We start from the raw sequence: 19,783 nt of genomic DNA, 5'->3' as shown, positions 1-19,783 counted from the left end.
TCTGAACAACTTGATATTGCTTGTGGTGTTCCCCAGGGGTCTGTTTTGGGGCCAACATTGTTTAATATTTATATAAATGATATTTTTGATGTGTCTGAGTCTTGAAACTCATTCTCTTTGCAGATGATACAACAATATTCTGTAGTAGAGACAACTATGATGACCTTGTAAAGACACTAAATGAGGAAATGAACAGAGTAAAAAAATTGGTTGGATGTAAATAAACTATCTTTAAATTTAAATAAAACCAAAATAATGATGTTTGGCAGTTCTAACAGTCATTTAGAATTAGATCTAATTTTTGATGGTGTCCAAATCGATACTGTAAATGAGAATGCATTTCTAGGAGTTATGATCGATAGCAATATATCATGGAAAGCTCACATCAGACACATAAAAACAAACATTTCCATTTCAGTTATAAATAGAGTGAAGTTTTACCTTGATGAGAATGCTCTCCGCTCTTTGTACTGCACGATGGTACTCCCATACTTCATGTATTGTGTTGAAATATGGGGAAACACTTACCAGTGCACAACTGATCCACTAGTTAAATTACAGAAACGAGCCGTGCGGATCATTCATAAGGTGGGATTTCGTGAACACACTCATAATCTGTTTATCAATTCAAGGTTGCTTAAATTTACTGATCTAGTTAAATATAGTACCGTCATAGTTTTCTATAAAGCATTTAATAAATCGTTGCCATCTAACTTACAACAATTGTTTATTCAAAGAGTAAATGCTCATAATTTGAGAGGTTATGGAAAATTTAAACAGCCTCCTGCCAAAAATAACCGTAAACGTTTTTGTGTGTCTGTATGTGGAGTGCAACTTTGGAACAATTTGAAAACTCAGCACAAGCAATGCCATAATATTCACAGATTCAAATTATGATATAAAAACATGGTCTGGTCACAGTATAAAGAAAGTGGTTCTTAAATTGATATCAGTATTTTGTTGTACTTGTGTTATTGTGTGCTTGTTTCCTTACCTTTGTTGGTATATTGTTCATTACCATTGCTGGTATTTTGTCCATCACCCTTACTGAGACAGTTCTTCTTTACCATTGTTGGTATTACATTTCTTACCATTGTTGGTATGTAATAGTTGTTGCAATGTATCTGTTGCCTATGGTAACAAAAAAAAAAAATTCGAATACTTCTGTCACACACTTACCTAATATTTATCTGTACTTGTATTCATGTTGTTTTGAGTTTGATATGTTACAGAAATGAACAGGAAGCTACATTGATATTATGTCTATAATTTATGTAAAAGGGGGTGGGATTAAATAAGTTCGCTTCTTCCCACTCCCTTTCAGGCACTCTGTATGGGCTATGTGAGCACATGTATTACCTGTCCAGTTTCTGTTGTGTAAATGATACCTGCATTGAAATCATGTCTGAAAGTCATTGCCTGAAATAAACTATTAACTAACTAACTAACTATCAAGTGACTCATCGCTGCCTCCGAAGCCTAAACAGCCAACCGTTGCTGAGACCGATGGATCTGGACATTCCTTATATCATCAGTAAATTCTGAGCAAATCACGTCGGAGGAAACGTTTGACTGACAGGGCTGATAGCCAATGAGCTTGCTGAATAGCAGAGAGGCGGGTTTTAGCGGCCCAGTGTGTTTTTTCACACCTCCGGCTCTCCTGCTGCGGTCAGGAAGCTGCTGCTTTTCTCTGTCTCCGTCTGTGCCTCTGATTCAGATCAAGATCCACACTGAAGCTTATCTGAAGTGATTTTTTGAGTTCTTTATGAGTTTTTGGAGTGAAAATAATGTGAAAAAGGGCTGATAAACAAACATACCATTTTTGCCCAGGGTGTACATAGGGTGTCCAAAATTGACATAATTGGGCATATTAGTACAAAAACATGTGTGAAACACTCATTTCTTGTAGTATTGCTCTGAAATTTTGTCCTGAACTATGTAAGACCCCAGGCTGTTGCCTTGTTGAGTTTCAAGCTGTCACAGTGCTGCCACACTAATTTTCAGGTGTTTTATTAGGGAAAAAATGTAGGCGAGAATAAAATTCATCCTAATTCAGTGTGTTCCAATATAAATAACTCTGTGCCAGTAGCATCTAGAGTAATTCTGACTGCAATGGGTGAAAAAACAGGTTGTCAGCTTTCAAAGGAGACCCCAACCATGCCTGTACTCCAAACAGTTCAAGAACAGCATTCAATTTACTTTCTGTACATCTTCAGTAGAAATTTCAGGCGAAAATTGACCAAAGCTTAGGTGTTCTAAATGAGTTAAAGTTGAATCAAAAACTTCTTTTCTGTCTAAAATCAGGACATTTCTCAATGATCCAGACTTTTGAACAGTCGTGTGTCGTGAACTTAAATCAGGGCTGAACATGAACCGACCCTCAGACTCTGGAATTACTCTATTTGACTTTAAGGAACTCTGCAGTGGCTCCATCATCATCTGAAAGACAAACTCCAGCATGTATGGGCTCAGTGAATGTGGTCTGGACTCTGTGGAGGAGAGTCATGGTTTCAGAGATGCTGTAGAAAGACAGAAAACCTGCTCTGTGATCCAGATAGACTCCGATTCTGGAGGACTGAGGACCAGAGACGTCAGTGGTGATGTTGTTGTACCAAAATGAATAACTGTTGGTGGAACAACAGTCCCATAACCACAGGACTGCGTAAGAAAATATCGAGGATTCTCTGAGGACTATGAGTAACATCCAGTAGGTGGCAGCAATACGCCAGTGATGCGTCTAGTCCGCCTAATTCAATGAGGAAGAAGAAAGTAATTCATTGTTTCTGCCGGAACTTCACAGTGTGACACCCGGCGGATGTGAACAAAGAAGCATGAGCAGAGTTAGCTTCACTGCTGTGTGGACTGAGCTATGAAACGGCTGTATTATAGTATGAATGAGAAATATCAGAGCGTTAAAGTAACGATGTGTTCAGTTGAGTATCTGAGAGAGTTGATCAGCGACAGACTAGCTGCTGCTGCTGGAGAAATATTCTCAGAGTTTGAAAAAACCATCGTCCAGTACCAGGAGGAGATCGATCGTCAGCGCAGACTGCTGGATGTCATCTGGAAACCACACATAGGTTAGGGGTGGGAGGTCCCATTCTGACTAATTCTGATTTTACCTCTATATTTCACCTTAAAAGCTGTTGATCTTGCTTTGCTTGGTATCTCTTTTTTTATCAGCACAACCTCACCTGTGCGATTCTATAATTATTTATACATTTTGATATAATATATGAACACACTTGACCTAAAATAGCAGAAAAAATACAAAGTCCGAGTAGAAAAAAGTTAGATTTTATTTGCTGTGGACACCATAAACATGTGTAATGAATCTTTTTCACAACTTATAATGTAAATATAATATGTTTGTCATAAAATAATGTACAAATTTAGCAGTTAACACAGTTATATACCACTATTTGCACTAAAATGCAGGAATTATTTTAGGCGTTTTTGCACAACTATTTACAAAATCATGAGGAGTCACAATAAAATTTTACATAAATGAATTTGTACCATTCCAAAAAGCTTTTCTGTCCACCACAATCTCTACAATGACAAAAACAACAGAAACAGGCTTGAGGACCACAGGGAGAATCCAGAGTCCTGGTGTTCTCCATTGCTAGAATATGTTTATTATGAATATTATTATTGTTGTTGTTATTGTTTTATTATTATTGTTTTATTATTATTATTATTGTTGTTTTATTATTGTTTTGTTTGTTGATTTTTACTAATAAATGGGATCGTGTAAATAGAACTTATAACTTAATAACAGGTCTATCGGACCACAACTTAACTCTGGTATCGAGAAAACTTTCAAGGTTTCGGTATCGAAATCAAAATAGAGATAAAGTATATATATCTCATATTCCAAAACACGATATAGAGCTGTTTGATATTGAAATTACAAATACTGTTCAAAAAGATCTAGTTTGTGGGCAGGACACTGAGCAGGCTTGCAGCACTCTTAAAAATTATATTTTTCAAACTCTCTCCAAATTTACAAAAACCCAGGTGCGGAAATTTAAAAGTAAAAAAATGCTCCCATGGTTAAGTGAGAGGCTATGGTTTTTAATGAAAGAAAGGGATGCTGCCCTGAAAAGGTATCTTAAATCTAGGCTCAACACTGATCAGCTGCTCTTTAAAAGCCTACGAAACAAAGTCACAGGACAGCTGAGAAAAGCAAAAGCTGACTTTTTTCTAGAAATGATACAACAGGCCAAAGGAAACAGTAAACTGATATGGAGGTGTATTGATAAACTATCTGGGAAAGAGCAGACTAGCAAAGGAACCATTGAACTTGATGTAAACTCTCAAAATAGTGGAGCATCTGCTCCTGCTATACAAACAACTGTAAAGGACAGCTTGAAGGTTGCAAATATGTTTAATGAGTATTTTATCACCTCCATCTCAGAGCTATGTGGTCCCTCTAACATCGAGGCGCCCACAACATCACTATCAGCCTCTGTAGGGTCTGTAGCTTGTGGTTTTACTAGAGGGTCACTTCCCTCTCTGTTGGATGTTCTGAATTTAGAATATGTGAATGAAGAAAAGGTCAGCAAAGTTATTTTATCACTCTCTAATTCCAGAGTTAAGGATTCATGGGGACTTGACCCGTTGTTTGTAAAGAAATATAAAAATGTTTTAGCAGCACCACTTGTGCATATAACAAATCAGTCTTTCAGTGAAGGTGTTTTTCCCTCCTCTCTTAAAACAGCAATTGTAACACCTATTTTCAAGTCAGGTAGCAGAAAGGATATTAAGAACTATAGACCCATTAGTATACTGCCTGCGGTCTCTAAAGTTCTTGGAAAAATTGTTGCAGAACAGCTGATTGAGCACCTTGATAATAGCAATATTTTACATCCCATGCAATTTGGTTTCCGTTCAAAACACTCTACCGACACGGCATGTTGTTATTTCCTCGAGGTGATCAAATCCAGTCTTGATAAGGGAGGGGTAGTTGGGGCCATTTTCCTGGATCTTCGTAAGGCATTCGATACAGTGAACCACTCTGTGCTGCTGAAAAAACTGCAAAATTTTAACCTTTCCGCAAACACTATCAGTTGGTTTCAGTCATATCTAGCAAATCGCCAACACTGCGTAAGAATAAATGACAAAACTTCGCCGTTCACAACCTGTTTTACAGGTGTGCCCCAAGGGTCTATTCTGGGGCCGTTACTCTTCAGTTTGTACATCAATGACCTATCTTCCATCTGTGATAATGTGGAGGTCCTGATGTACGCTGATGACACGGTTTTCTTTGCACATGGCTCTGATGCAAATTCTGTCACATCTAAGCTTTCAGTGACAATGGGAAAAGCACTTGAATGGCTTAATGAGTCATGCCTTAAGTTGAACATAGATAAAACCGTTACAATGTATTTCTCCAACAAGCAAAATCTAAATGCCCCCCCTAATATCTATGTCGGTAGTCATATGATTAAAAACGTAGAGGAAGTAAAATACTTAGGTGTTATATTGGATCCTACGATTAATTTTAAAAAGCACGTCAAAAAGATCTGTCAGGTTCTAAAATTTAACATTGTGAACTTCCAGCACATGAGGAGCTCTTTGTCGCTGGAAGCTGCAAAAACTTATTTCAATGCTATAATTATATCCCATATGTTGTATTGTATGTCATCATGGTCTCAAGCTAAATTGACAGTTCTAAACCCTCTTAGGGCACTACATAATCAGGCTTTGAAAATCCTAGATAAAAAGCCCCGGCGGTACCACCATTGCAACATATTGGAAAAATATTAAATTTTAAGCTTTGACAACCTGATCAGGTACTCTGATATCCGCCTGGTACATAAAATCTTACATGACGCAGCACCACCCCCTCTAAAGACCTATGTCCAGCTACGCTCTCAACTAACCAGTAGAGTGCTTAGGTCGGCGTCCAGGGGTGACTGCCACATTTCCAAAAGAAAGTCTGCCTTCTCTCAGTCAGCCTTTTCTTACAAAGCCATTAAGGAATGGAATGGGCTGCCTGATAATTTTAAGAACATGGCAGATTTCCACACCTTTTCTCGGGCTGTTAAAAACTGGCTGTTTGATCATCAGTCCTGTTCGCATTAATAATACCAGACGGGTATTTGGCCATCAGATGATACCCTCGTGGGTACCATCTGATGGCTGCCAGACTACGAGATTATCAGTGCAAAAATAGTACAGTGTGTATTTATAGTACCAATCTGGTGTAGAGCTATCGGATGCTGCCCTTGTCGGTGCCATCTGATAGCTACCACCTTTAGGATTTATGAAACTATTTTTTCGCATACAACATTGCACTTTATCTTTGTACTTTTGCACTTTGTTTTTGTCATTTAAATGCACTTTAAATATATTGTAATTGGTTTGAAAACAGTCTTCCTCGTTATACTTTTGCATTTTGATTATTGTTCTATAAACCAACAACGTTCCATGCATATTTGTAAATATTTTAAGATTGATTTTGATTTTGTTTTGCATTAAGGTAATGTGTTTTATATGCGTTGTTTTAAATAATGAATGTTTTGTATTGACCAAGGACTACAGATGGAAATTAGCTTGAAGCTAAATCTGGTGCAACCATCTTTTAATGTAACTGCACGCTGTTCTTTTACAAATAAACTTGAAACTAACTAACTAACTAATTATTATTAGTAGTAGTAGTAGTAGTAGTAGCAGTAATATATTACATCTGAAACAAAATATTCATTTTCTGTGCATCTTTGTTGTCGAGCAGAGAGTGATCTGTGGCCAAAGCCAGTGAAGGACGTGCTGCTCTCCCAAAGAGTTATAACTATCACCTGACTAAAAAAAAAAAAAAAAGATAGAAAGTTCCAAATCCACACTTTGGCCATCTCTCCTCTGTGTATTTCGAGAACATTCCACTCTCTTACTATGAACACAGAGACTGGGGGCGTGTCTGGGGGCGTGTCTGTGCGGCCGCTCCCCATCAGAGCGTCTCTGTCACTCAGCTCCAAGTTTCTCAGTCACCTTTGGGGAAATCCAGTTCAGGTCTTTACTCCAGAGAACGCCAGGTTTGTGAAAATCTGGTCCACATTTTCCGTCCTACACCAAGCATAACTCCAAGAGTCTGTGTTTCTCGCCAGATGCTTTCAGCAGAGAGGACGCTCCGCTGAGTCCAAAGTTCAAAGTTTCGCTGCATAAAAGACGCTTGAAATATACTCGGGTGAAGTTCGGAAAAAAATATGGTGTTAATCATTGATCATATCTCTGGTTTTACTTGGCCGATCAAAATGATTCAAAAACTGGTAGAAAGTTCAAAATCTGCACTTTCAGCACAAGTGTAAAGGGTGCTTCATTTTCCTGCTTTGTTTTGATTACAGCGGCGCAACAAGATAATGCTCCAGAGCGTTTTTAGGGTAGCGAGGGTTAATCTCCAGAATGCCATGAAACTCTTGTAGGATGCAAACCTAGTATAAAAATGTATGTCCTCATCTGATGCAGACAGGCGCTCTATCCCAAAACGCTGGCGCAGTTTGAGGACTTCCAGCTGCTGTTGTAGCTCCTTAACCTGGCAACGCAGAGCTTCGTTTTCGTCTGCCAAATTACTTGCCCTTGCTCCTGTTTGAGGGACAACACAGTATGATCTGGAGCTATTTCGGTCTCCATCTCCGACTCGGAGTCTAGCCCTGGGGCAGGACTCTCGGTCCGCGGACGCCGTTCCCAGACGCTCTGTCTGGGCGCAGGTAGTTTGTACCCATTCCAGGCAAAGTAAACAGGCACGCTTCCCTTTTTCAGCTTCCTCAGCCCCCCCACAGTTGCACTGAAGTCTGTTTTCTTAAAATGCCGACTACAAACCCGTGTGTTTTTGGTTGGGTTGAAGTGTTCTCGCCGGATCTTCTGCATCCACTCAGCTAGCACTGCAGCGTCAACGGGGAATGTATGGAAACTTACTTCCTTGTTATAACGTGACAAAATGGTACATAAAGGCACACAACAATGAAGTGCTGAAGATCCCACTCTCTGAAAGGCTAATCATCTCCCTTGAACGCTAAAAACACTCATTGTAAAAATATGTCTCTCTCTGATCGCTGTCTGCTCTCCTGCTCACTATCTCCCGCTCTCCTTCTCAAGTAACCAGAAGTTTTGACCGGAAGTTTCCACCCACACCCTTCAGTTGGAATGTCAACGATGTGCAAGGAGCCTATTACTCTCACAGTCGTGCACGTGGTAATCTCCAGATAATGCTAAAAACACAAAACAATTTATTCAGCACAGAGGTTAAACTTAATTAGCATTTTGCTAGCGGAGCTTAAACTGGTCATCTTACCACGGCAGCCAGACTCAGCAGACTGAGACCGTAATGTGGGGGAACACACCATAGATATGAAGAGTAGATACGCCAGCGAGCTATAGCAGCCGGCTAAGCCATAGACATATATACGTAGACGCCTCATTGACTGCGGCCGCCCACTCAAGCGAGTCGCGACGTGCCTGCAGGGGGGCCATCTTGGATCGGTGCCACTCGCTCCAACAATGCATTACTTGCATAGAGGAATGACAGTGTTTCCCCTGGGTTGAAATGACTGTGAGGTGGTGGGGTGTAGGCAAGGGCCAAAGGCCCTTGTAGCAGCGAGCGCCGCAGGCGCGAAGCAACTAGGGGGGTTCAGGGGGCACGCCCCCCGGAAAAATGTTGAAAATCAAGACGCAAAATGGGGCATTCTGGCACAATTTGGAGCACATTTTGTTATATTTGTAGCCATTTCCAAAAACTAAATTAAATAAAATTTTCATGTTTCTTTTCTAAAAATTAGTGATAGGGAGAAAATATGACAAATATAAACCCACTTGTCCTTGCGATCAAAACATGTCAACTAGTCCAGTCTATTATATTCTGGTCAGATTTCCACAAGCCATTCCAAAATGCCACATCAGTTCTTATTACAAATTTGAAAAAGATGACTTGAATCTGGAATCAAGTGGTGACTTTTACTTTTAATCGGAGCGACCGACATTTGAAACACGATCTTGCGGGATGTCATGCGAGAACTGAGTGTTACCCACCAATGGGGATGTGCCTTGCTGTCTTCAGCCACGGCGAGAAAAGGCTGACATTCTGGCTTGTTGATTTCAGTGGTGAATATACCGGACTTATGTGTCAATGCTTTCTAATATTTAGCATTACCGTATTTTCACGACCAAAAGGCGCACCGTACCAAAAGGCGCAGTCTCAGTTATGTGTGCCATTACTGTATTTAACACACACATAAGGCGCACCTGATTATATGGCGAGGGTTTTATATACAATCCACGCCCACACTTCCCCTTTAACGTTCTCATGGTGTCCTCTACTACGTCGGCCTTACAACAACAACACACACACAAGCATACAAGTGTGCGTATTTAAAAATAGAGCGGGAGCAAAACTGAGTTTGGTTGTGCTTTATTTAAGTATTGATTACAAAGTACTAACATTTTTTTAATCATCAATAGGCGCGGGCATGGTAAAACACAGATAAAACAAGCACACAAGTGTGCGTATTTAAAAATAGAGCGGGAGCAAAACTGAGTTTGGTATTCACATTTTTTTTTTTACCGGTAATCGTCATCAATCAAACCCATGGAAGTCCTCATCCTCTGTTTCTGAATTGAACAGCTGCGCTAAATCTCCATCAAACATGCCAGGTTCACTTTCTTCACTGTCAGAGTCACTTTCCGTGCCGTGCGGCGCCTCGAAAATGATGCCGGCTTTTGCGAAAGCTCGAACAACAGTACCAGCAGACACGTTAGCCCGAGCATCTACAATCCATTCGCAAACTGTGGCGTAACTCGCCCGGCGCTGCCTTCCACTCTTAGTGAAACTGTGGGCTCCATCGGTCATCCATCGCTCCCACGCCGCTCGCAGCCTTACTTTGAACGGCCGGTTCACACCGATGTCCAGCGGTTGGAGTTCCTTTGTCAGGCCTCCCGGAATGACAGCAAGCTCAGAGTTCATTTGCTTCACTTGTTTTTTCACATCGGCTGTGAGATGGGCACGCATAGAGTCACAGATCAACAGCGACAGTGATGCGTGGAAAAAACCACCTGGTCTACGTCCGCCTTACAACAACAACAACACACACAGGACGCACTGCACCATAGGGCGCGCCGCACAATTTGAAGAAAATCTAAGACTTTTATGTGCGCCTTATGGTCGTGAAAATACGGTACTTTTTTTTTTTTTTTTGGCGCAGTGAGGCGGCAATGTTGGCAAAATTGTAATGAGGCGGTGGCCTATACCAGCGAGGCGGGCCACCTCGTCGGTCATATAGCAGGGGAAACACTGGAATGATGTGCTTATACAATTAAAGTTGTCATAAATCGCTCAATTCTCAAGCAATTGTGACGGGGTTTGCTTGTAACAAACGCCAGACATGCTAGATAGATAGATAGCTAGATCGACAGACAGACAGACAGACAGATATAAATAGAAAAAACAAACAAAAAAACAAACTGAAAACGTTCAGATGTGCTCAGGTTTTTATTGACTTTACATTTACAGCTTTACATTGCATTGGAGTACAATTATTATTTTGTATTATTGTACTACTACTGTATTACTGCTATTGCTATTCATATAATTATCATTATATTCCTATTAAAATGTATGATTGTTGTTTTTTTTACAGTTACTGGTATTATTATTATGATTATTATTACTATTACTTCTATTATTATTATTACTACTACTACTATATCATTATTATTATTATTATTTTACTACTACTATTACTATTATATCAATTATTATGATTATTACTATTATTACTGCTGTTATTACTATAATTTTTTTATCGTTATTATTATTGTTACTGTTATTACTATTACTGCTATTACTATTATATCACGTGTATAAATCACGTTCTTTGGAAAGCTTAAACATGTGAGAAAAGTAGCCAGAGATAAAGAATTGTCTACAACAGTGGTCCCCAACCTTTCTTGCGCCACGGACCAGTTTAATGTCAGACAATATATTCATGGACCGGCGGATAAATGCAATATAAAATGATACCACTGGCTAGGTTGACCATACGTCCTCTTTTGCCCGGGCATGTCCTCTTTTGAGACGCTGTCCGGCCTGTCCGGTCGGCGTTTATAAAGTCCTTCAAATGTCCGGGTTTTTGATCTTGCCTAGCTTGAGCGCGTCACAGACCAGTGCATTTATCATTCACGTTGAATGGTTCCTTTGGAAACACGCTCTGAGAGGCGGAGTTTGAGCCGAACCCCGGAACGTGTATTAATCATTCACAAATCAGTACAGAGGCGCTCCACGCTCCACACTCATTGACTTGAAGGCTGACAGGCAAGTAGACACACTGCGAGAGAACACTCGAACAGAAAGAAAATGCCGAAACGCAAATGTCATTTCACTGATGAAATGCGAAAAAAGTACATTAGTGAGTCACAGACAGACGTGGAGGAGAGGATTCATTTTAATTTTAAAGAATCGTTCAGAATCAGATAATAAATAATACGGAAATAATGTAAGTTATGTATTTTTTCTGTGCGGCCCGGTATCAATTGACCCACGGACCAGTACCGGTCCGCGGCCCGGGGGTTGGGGACCACTGGTCTACAACAAAAATAATTCCATCATAAATCAGGGCTATTATTAGATCTACAGGATGATGTAGAGAGCTGGTTAGATCATGGGTAGAAGTCAGACACGGAGCTGATGGGGTTCTATCCGTCTTGTCGGCGTTTATTTCACTGTAGCTATGACAACCTGCTAACAATATATTATTCCTTACATACATCTTACATGTGAAAAGTATCCCACATGCTCTTGTTTCCTTACAGCGCTCATTAGAGCATCCATAGGCTGAACAGAAGTCCGGCATCTTTAAATAACTATGCTGGAGTCAGAGGGAGATGGTGTGTAGCTTAAGTGTTGAATGGCAAAACCAGCATTGTAAAAAATATCCGAGCACCTTGTACAGTAGCTACACGTTTGACGTTTCTAAAAAAATTGAACAGTTTTGGGAATTGGTTCAAAATTCAGCGAATAATTCCACTTTGAGATTCATCAGTGCCTCTTGCCTCCGTAGGTGTCTATGCACCGCTGCCTCCGCTGGCACCGTTTCAAGATGGCGGGGTTGTAGGCATGCCTCTCGACAGCCTATGAGGCGTCTACGTATATATGTCTATAGGCTTAACGACGTGCCTACGTGGCGGACATCTTGGAAGGGGAAAAGTTCCCATTCAAAGCAATGCATGTACATTGAAAATAAATCAGAATCTGCTCATTTTCAACCGATTTTCGTGTGGTTTAGTTTATTGTCAACGTCAAACATGTGCTATTGATAGAGAATATTTGATCTGAAAAAAGAAAACACCGAAAATGGCATTCTACAAATGTAACCTGCAATTTTAGTTATCTTATTATTTCGGTCCAAAGGCCAGGGAATCTTTTCAATTCAGCCCTTACATATATAAATGTGAATACTTAGACATGGAGAAAATGTTCTGAGATCAAAAGATTTAATTGCAAATGTAATCTATTTATTTATTAATATTAATTTATTATATATATATATATATATATATATATATATATATATATATATATATAGGCAGTTATTTACATGTAACAAGGAACTAGACAAGAACAGGATAGAGTTTATTTACATTTACAATAAACAACAGAGTTATAATTAATATTAATTATCATTTATTTATCTTTCTCTAGGCTGCTATATAGTTGCAGCAAAGCCCTCTCTCCTCAGAGCTGCTTCCCACTTCCTCAACCCATCGTCTTTGGGAAACCTACATGGAGTAAAGAAAAAAGTAGACAGAGAAGTAAATAAGTATGTACACAACAACATATTTATAAAGAAATCATGCTAATAAATTAAGTGCAAAGAACTGAATCAGCCAATATCCTGGAGACCAAAGTTATTTAATTTGATAAGTATAACATTGTTTAGTAACATTTCAGTTATTTGAGAGCAGTCCTAAAGAATTGCCTGTAATCCCAATCATAAAATGGGTTTGGAGGAATAAGATAGATGCTCATCTGGATATATATGAGTTAGGCTTTATAACTACTATTGGTAGTACTGGTGGTATTAGTAACGCGACTACTATCTGTCTGCTTATCTTTCTGTCTTGTAAAGCGTCTTTGAGTGTTCCAAAAAGTGCCCTGGGTCTTGGGCTGGCCCATGCCGGGTGGGAGTCTGGGGTGGCTGGTTCCCCTGGCGGTGTTGACCCTCTGCCTGGGGGGCCGGGGATTGCCTCTTGGTTGCCTGGGGCCGGGGTCCTGTGCTGGGTCCGCCCTGGGCCTCCGGCCCCTGGCGGGGTCGGCGGCTGCCGATCTTGGTCGCCTGGGGCCCGGCCCCGCTGGAGGCTGGGGGTCCTGGCCGGGTTCTCCCTCTGCCCCTTCCGGGCCGGTCCGTGGTCGTCCTCGTGGTTTGGTGCCTCGGATCTCTGCTCTGGGATCGCTGTCGGCTCGCCTGGGTCTTGTGGGCTCTCGGCCCGCTTCTGGCCTTCACGGAGGTCAGAGGTCATAGTTGCATGATCACAGTCACAATTGCACCGTACTCTGCATGTGGACATAGCAACCATGTTGTCTTGTGGGGTGTTAAGTTTGTCCTGGTGCCAAAATATCAGAAGACATGTTTCCTCAGTTTGTTTGCTTCACATAGATGATCTGAATAATTACTAGCTGTGTTTCCTAACAAAACCCGGAGGATGCGTTCCGGTGTGTCTTTGTTAAGGTGTTCTAGCTTGTTGTCTGTTGTGTCGGTTTCAATTGAAAGATAATTGTATTCTTGCACGCTTCCTTTTCCCCCCTTGTTGTTGTTGTTTTTTTCTTCCTCTCTTCTCGTTTCTCTCTTCCTGCCTTTCCCCTGTCAGGTCCGGCAAACTTATGTATATTTAACTAATCAACAAATATTCAAACTAAATAAATTACTGTACAGTATCAAGGGGAGTCTTATAAACTCCCCTTGGAAAAGCAAACTTGTATGGCACAATGCAGCAGCCAGATCCCCATTCTGCCTGCTCTGTTGCCGGGCAAAAAAATTAAAAATAAAAAAAATATGGTGTCGAGGGCTGCACAATATTGGAAATATGTGCGATATGTGATATGGGTGTCAAAAACTGCGATATTGATATATATTGGATATTAGTGCCGTTGTCCGATGTGATAGCCACTTGTTTCTCTTCTTGCAACCCCCAGTTCATCAACACATCCCACAGGGCAGCCGCTATATTTTCACCAGTGTGGGAGTCCGGAAAGTAGGAGACTTCTAAGCAGCGTGTTTTCAGATCAAAGCCATTTGTGAGAAAGTGAACAGTAAAACTGATGTAGGGCTCAGTTGTACGACTGGACCATAAATCTGTGGTGCTTGCAAAGAAATCCACATTATTAAGCTCCGCTTTTACAGACCCCACGCATGCCTCGTACATCTGTGGAATGGTGACTTGGTAAATAGTTCTGTGATGGCACTTGGTATCTACGGTCGAATTCTTTCAGAATATCCAAAAAACCTTCTTTGCACACGACATAATGGAGAGTGTGCATTTCACTATATAACGTGTAATGGCCGCAGTTAAACCTTGGTGGGGCTTGGAAGTTTTTTCATGTGGTGTAACAGAAGAAAAACTTTCACCAATTGTTGTCTGTGTGCTTGCCTTTCGTTTGTCTGCCTTCATGGGAGGAGCTCGTGGTGTTTTTTCTCGTGGTAGATTTTAAGAAAACGGCATACAGTTCCTCGTGGTTGTGTTCGAGGTGGTTGTGCAGATTTGTAGTGTTTCCTCGCGACGTAGCCACAATTTTTCAGCATGACTTGCAAAGTTCTTGCGTCTGTGACTCGTCTTTCTTGTGTCCTGCCATGTTGTGTTATGGCACTGGTAGCAAAAGTGTTATTCGGGGTGGGGGAGGAAGATTTAAGGTCGCGCTCAGTTGGTCACAAGTAAACGTCTATGCATGCAAAAAGCATGATTTATACATCTAAATAATCATAAAATTAATTATGTGATATGGATATTGCATTGAGCTAGCCTAGCCGCGCTAGACCCATGTTCTGAAGGCACAAGGGTCGAGGGCCGCTCGACAGGGAGGGAGGCGGGCTTAAAGGTTGTCTTTCTAATCACTAACAGCAATTGGGTAGGTATACACACGTGGACAAAATTGTTGGTACCCCTCAGTTAAAGAAGGAAAAACCCACAATTCTCACTGAAATCACTTGAAACTCACAAAAGTAACAATAAATAAAAATTTATTGAAAATTAAATAATCAAAATCAGCCATCACTTTGAATTGTTGATTAACATAATTATTTAAAAAAACAAACTAATGAAATAGGGCTGGACAAAAATGATGGTACCCATAACTTAATATTTGTTGCACAACCTTTTGAGGCAATCACTGCAATTAAACGATTTCTGTATTTGTCAATGAGCGTTCTGCAGCTGTCAACAGGTATTTTGGCCCACTCCTCATGAGCAAACAGCTCCAGTTGTCTCAGGTTTGATGGGTGTCTTCTCCAAATGGCATGTTTCAGCTCCTTCCACATATGTTCAATGGGATTCAGATCTGGGCTCATAGAAGGCCACTTTAGAATAGTCCAACGCTTTTCTCTCAGCCATTCTTGGGTGTTTTTGGCTGTGTGTTTTGGATGGTTGTCCTGTTGGAAGACCCATGACCTGCGACTGAGACCAAGCTTTCTGACACTAGGCAGCACATTTCTCTCCAGAATGCCTTGATAGTCTTCAGATTTCATCGTACCTTACACACTTTCAAGACACCCTGTGCCAGATGCAGCAAAGCAGCCCCAAAACATTACTGAGCCTCCTCCATGTTTCACCGTAGGGACAGTGTTCTTTTCTTCGTATGCTTGGTTTTTGAGTCTATGAACATAGAGTTGATGTGCCTTACCAAAAAGCTCCAGTTTGGTCTCATCTGTCCAAGGACATTCTCCAGAAGCTTTGTGGCTTGTCAACATGCATTTTTGCAAATTCCAGTCTCGCTTTTTTTATGAGTTTTTTTCAGCAGTGGTGTCCTCCTTGGTCGTCTCCCATGAAGTCCACTTTGGCTCAAACAACGACGAATGGTGCGATCTGACACTGATGTACCTTGGCCTTGGAGTTCACCTTTAATTTCTTTGGAGGTTGCTCTGGGCTCTTTGGATACAACTCCAACGATCCGTCTCTTCAATTTGTCATCAATTTTCCTCTTGCGGCCACGTCCAGGGAGGTTGGCTACTGTCCCGTGGGTCTTGAACTTCTGAATAATATGAGCCACTGTTGTCACAGGAACTTCAAGCTGTTTAGAGATGGTCTTATAGCCTTTACCTTTAAGATGTTTGTCTATAATTTTTTTTCGGATGTCCTGGGACAATTCTCTCCTTCGCTTTCTGTTGTCCATGTTCAGTGTGGTTACACACCTTTTCACCAAACAGCAGGGTGACTACTTGTCTCCCTTTAAATAGGCAGACTGACTGATTATGAGTTTGGAAACACCTGTGATGTCAATTAAATGACACACCTGAGTTAATCATGTCACTCTGGTCAAATAGTTTTCAATCTTTTATAGAGGTACCATCATTTTTGTCCAGGCCTGTTTCATTAGTTTGTTTTTTTAAATAATTATGTTAATCAACAATTCAAAAGTAATGGCTGTTTTTGATTATTTAATTTTCAATAAATTTTTATTTATTGTTACTTTTGTGAGTTTCAAGTGATTTCAGTGAGAATTGTGGGTTTTTCCTTCTTTAACTGAGGGGTACCAACAATTTTGTCCACGTGTGTACAACCAATCAGTGCAACGAATAGGCTGACGGAGTTCCTAGAGCGCCGGCAGATTGTGGCTAAGTCCCGTTAGCTTCCCAACCAGCGGAGCCAACTAGTATATTAAGGATTTGCCATATCCCGTCGGCATCAGTCCAAATACGTCTTTCTTCTCAATGAAACACTTCAGTGCCGTCCTTTGTTTATCTTTCAAGTTGAATTTTAGCTTCAAATCTTTAAGGGCTGTGGCCAAAGCCTAGTCGAAAGATAACGGTTTATTGTGCGCCGGTTGTTTTCTGTCAGAATCGTCACGCCTCTGTCGTCAATTAGTTACGCCCGCCTTCTGACTCTACACTTCATGGTGATTGGTCCGGCCAGTTTTAGGAGAATCCAGCCTCGAGCCTTATGGAGGGTAACTAGACCCACCCTGGCAGAGAATTAAATTCGTTGCCGTGGGTTGTCTAGCGGCGGCTAGGCTAGCATTGAGCATTATTGAAAAAACAATATTTTTTGATATATCGTGCAGCCCTAATGGTGTCTGTTAGTTGATATTTGTGGAGTTTTAAAACGTGATCGTTGTGTTGATTGACCCTGGAAGCAAGACCAAAGTTTTCCTGTTCAGAGGTGCTGGAAGTGTTTATCTGAACTACTCCACACTGACAGCAACTGCATTGTGTTATCAAACAGTTTAATAATAAAACTCTGACAGAGGACTCAGTCATTCCATCATTCAGTCCAGAGACATAATTCCATGTATAGAGACCATTCATGATCTAAGAAAGCGCACATACAGAGTAGAGAGTATAGAAGTAATGTGTTCAACTGCATTCCACTCTTAACATGTTGGGTTTCACTGATGAGTCAAATCAACAGTACAGTAACCAGCAGTAAAATAAGAATAACATTAAAATCCAAATGTCCTGACAGGTTTGAAGGCTGAAGAGACAGCACCTTTATTCAGACAGATTTACTGGATCCCATCAAACCTGTCTGTGTGGTGTGTAGAAAAGTACCCAGTGGTGTTTACCATTAGAATCTTTGTGATCCTGTATCCACTGTGGAACAAGGTGTTCATGGAAATGTCCAGTCATTTGAGATGCTTGTATCATTCCTGCTGCTGTGTCATGGCTCCTAGACTTCTATTATAAACTATCATATTCTTTTTGCGTCAAACATTCGACTCTTGAGCTGATTTTGTTGGAGACAGCCAGTCCCTGGACAAAGTGACAGATGTGTGTTCTCTCATCATCACAGTAGTAACCATTATCTTTTGTCTCTTTGTCCTCCAGAGCGCCCACAGTCTTATGTCTGTGAGAATGAGAAGACTGTCGTTGACCATCAGCCCCATGACCAGGAGAGAACTCCACGGTGGACCATGAGGACCCAGAGCCTCTACGGATTAAAGACCAGCAGGAGGAACTCTGCACCAGTTGGACCAATCAACCCAGAGATTTCTGAAATTAAAATGAAACAGGAAGAATTGTGCACCAGTCTGGACCATCAAACCCAGGGTTACCACAAATTAAAGTGGAACAGGATGAACTCTGCTCCAGTCAGGAGGAAGAGTTAATTGGATCGAAACAGAGACTGATACCTCTGAGGTGACTCCTGCCTGATGAGGAAAGTGACCACAGTGAACCAAAACGCAAACAGTGATCAGCTCTTGTTTCAACATCTCTTGTGTAGCTGAGAGCCCAGATCAGGAAGGAAGCAGGGACATCGACTCAGGATCAACTGGATGTATCGAGCAGAAACCAAGACATCAGAGTAACACAAGTCACAGTAATGATGTAGACAATGCCTCCATTGTCAGCGAGACAGTGTGATAATGACAAGGCAAGAAAATCTGCAACATCGGAGGTCTGTGGAAAAGCTTTTAGGCCATAAATCAGTTTTAATCATACATCACAGAACCCACACTGGTGAGAAGCCGTATTCTTGTGAAATCTGTGAAAAAAGCTTCAGTCGACGGAACTCTTTGACTGCCCACATAAGATGTCACACAGGTGAGAAGCTGTATGTTTGTAACACTTGTGGAAAAAGATTTTCTGATTCATCAGCATATCATAAGCACATGGCAGTTCACAAAACGGGAAAGCCATATTGTTGTGGAATCTGTGGAAAAAGCTTTAGTCAACGTTTCAATTTGACTGCCCACATGAGATGTCACACAGGTGAGAAGCCATTTTCTTGTGAAACCTGTGGAAAAAGCTTCAGTCAACGGGGCCATTTGACTGCCCACATGAGACGTCACACAGGTGAGATGCCGTATTCTTGTGGAACCTGTGGAACAAGCTTCAAACATAGTGGTCAATTAAAAGCACACATGAGAATCCACACAGCTGAGAAGTCGTGATCCTGAAACATCTGTGGAAAACATAATGTCAGAACTAAGCTTGAAACAACATGGAAGAGTTGGTACAGGTTAAAAGTAGATGTTTTAGATTTAAAGCACTTTAGTCTGTGCTTCAACAACAATTGTGAGGAAGTATGTAAGCAAGTCCTTGATGATTAGACCAGATGGAGTCTGGACTGTGGTGTGTGGAGCAGGCAGAAGAACCAAACTCAATGTCTGGATGGATATGGTATGGTACAAGACTGCTACATTCCTGCTATCATGACATCCTTCATCAGCAGAGCAGTGATTGGACATATTGTGAAGCTGTTTGGAACATTTCACATCCTGCTGAGAGAACATGGCTGTTCAGGTGTGAACATACTGCTGGAATCCACTCAGCTTGAGCTCTGCTGTCTTTCAAGTAAAAGGAGGCAACGAGATACAGAGACATTGTGACAGTAGGACACAACAGAGTGTGTCACTGCAGCAGAGGAGATCTGGACGTGAAATAAAGTTGTAATAAAACGTCTACAGCTCCATGACTGTTTCATGAAATGTTTTGAATGTTTCAAACAGATGACATTTACAAGTTGTTTCATAATGAATGTAACACTGAAGATCCCAGCAAGAATATCTCTGAGTCAGATATCAAAGACATAACCAACATTATTATGTTTTCAAGCAACAGACACGTGGTTTTACTAGTAGTAG

General features: G+C 40.9%; 3 protein-coding genes and 1 long non-coding RNA gene across 18 annotated transcripts in view; 3 read left to right on the top strand and 1 right to left on the bottom strand.

Annotated features, from left to right (window-relative positions):
• The window catches only part of LOC127530802 (zinc finger protein 391-like), a 281,112-nt gene that overhangs the window by 130,157 nt on the left and 131,172 nt on the right, over positions 1-19,783 (top strand). For 4 of the 15 annotated variants that reach the window (XR_007937462.1, XR_007937457.1, XR_007937467.1 and 1 more), the window contains one exon: positions 19,130-19,158. The exons of 7 other annotated variants lie outside the window; for them this stretch is intronic. Coding sequence is in view for 1 of the 8 variants with exons in the window: in XM_051938315.1 (XP_051794275.1) it covers positions 12,692-12,703 (12 nt within the window). In the remaining 7 variants the exon portion in view is untranslated. Of the gene's footprint in view, positions 1-12,691; positions 12,759-18,908; positions 19,159-19,442; positions 19,602-19,783 lie in introns of those variants that run through there. 4 more of the 15 variants (XR_007937465.1, XR_007937464.1, XR_007937461.1 and 1 more) reach the window with 3 other exon arrangements.
• Positions 1-19,783, bottom strand: part of LOC127530809 (uncharacterized) — a 166,874-nt gene that overhangs the window by 112,710 nt on the left and 34,381 nt on the right. The gene's annotated exons all lie outside the window — the stretch shown is intronic.
• The window catches only part of LOC127530798 (zinc finger protein 37-like), a 151,035-nt gene continuing 134,025 nt past the window's right edge, over positions 2,774-19,783 (top strand). Inside the window, exon 1 of the mRNA XM_051938305.1 lies at positions 2,774-2,840. The gene's annotated coding sequence lies outside the window, so the exon portion shown is untranslated. The remainder of the gene's footprint in view (positions 2,841-19,783) is intronic.
• LOC110946257 (oocyte zinc finger protein XlCOF19-like) overlaps positions 18,442-19,783 on the top strand; it is a 54,531-nt gene continuing 53,189 nt past the window's right edge. The window contains exon 1 of the mRNA XM_051938325.1: positions 18,442-18,740. Coding sequence (XP_051794285.1) covers positions 18,563-18,740 — 178 coding nt within the window. The 5' untranslated portion in view covers positions 18,442-18,562. The remainder of the gene's footprint in view (positions 18,741-19,783) is intronic.

This window comes from Acanthochromis polyacanthus, chromosome 18 (assembly GCF_021347895.1).
Source record: "Acanthochromis polyacanthus isolate Apoly-LR-REF ecotype Palm Island chromosome 18, KAUST_Apoly_ChrSc, whole genome shotgun sequence".
NCBI lineage: Eukaryota > Metazoa > Chordata > Actinopteri > Pomacentridae > Acanthochromis > Acanthochromis polyacanthus.
This window is presented reverse-complemented; position numbering and strand designations above follow the sequence as displayed.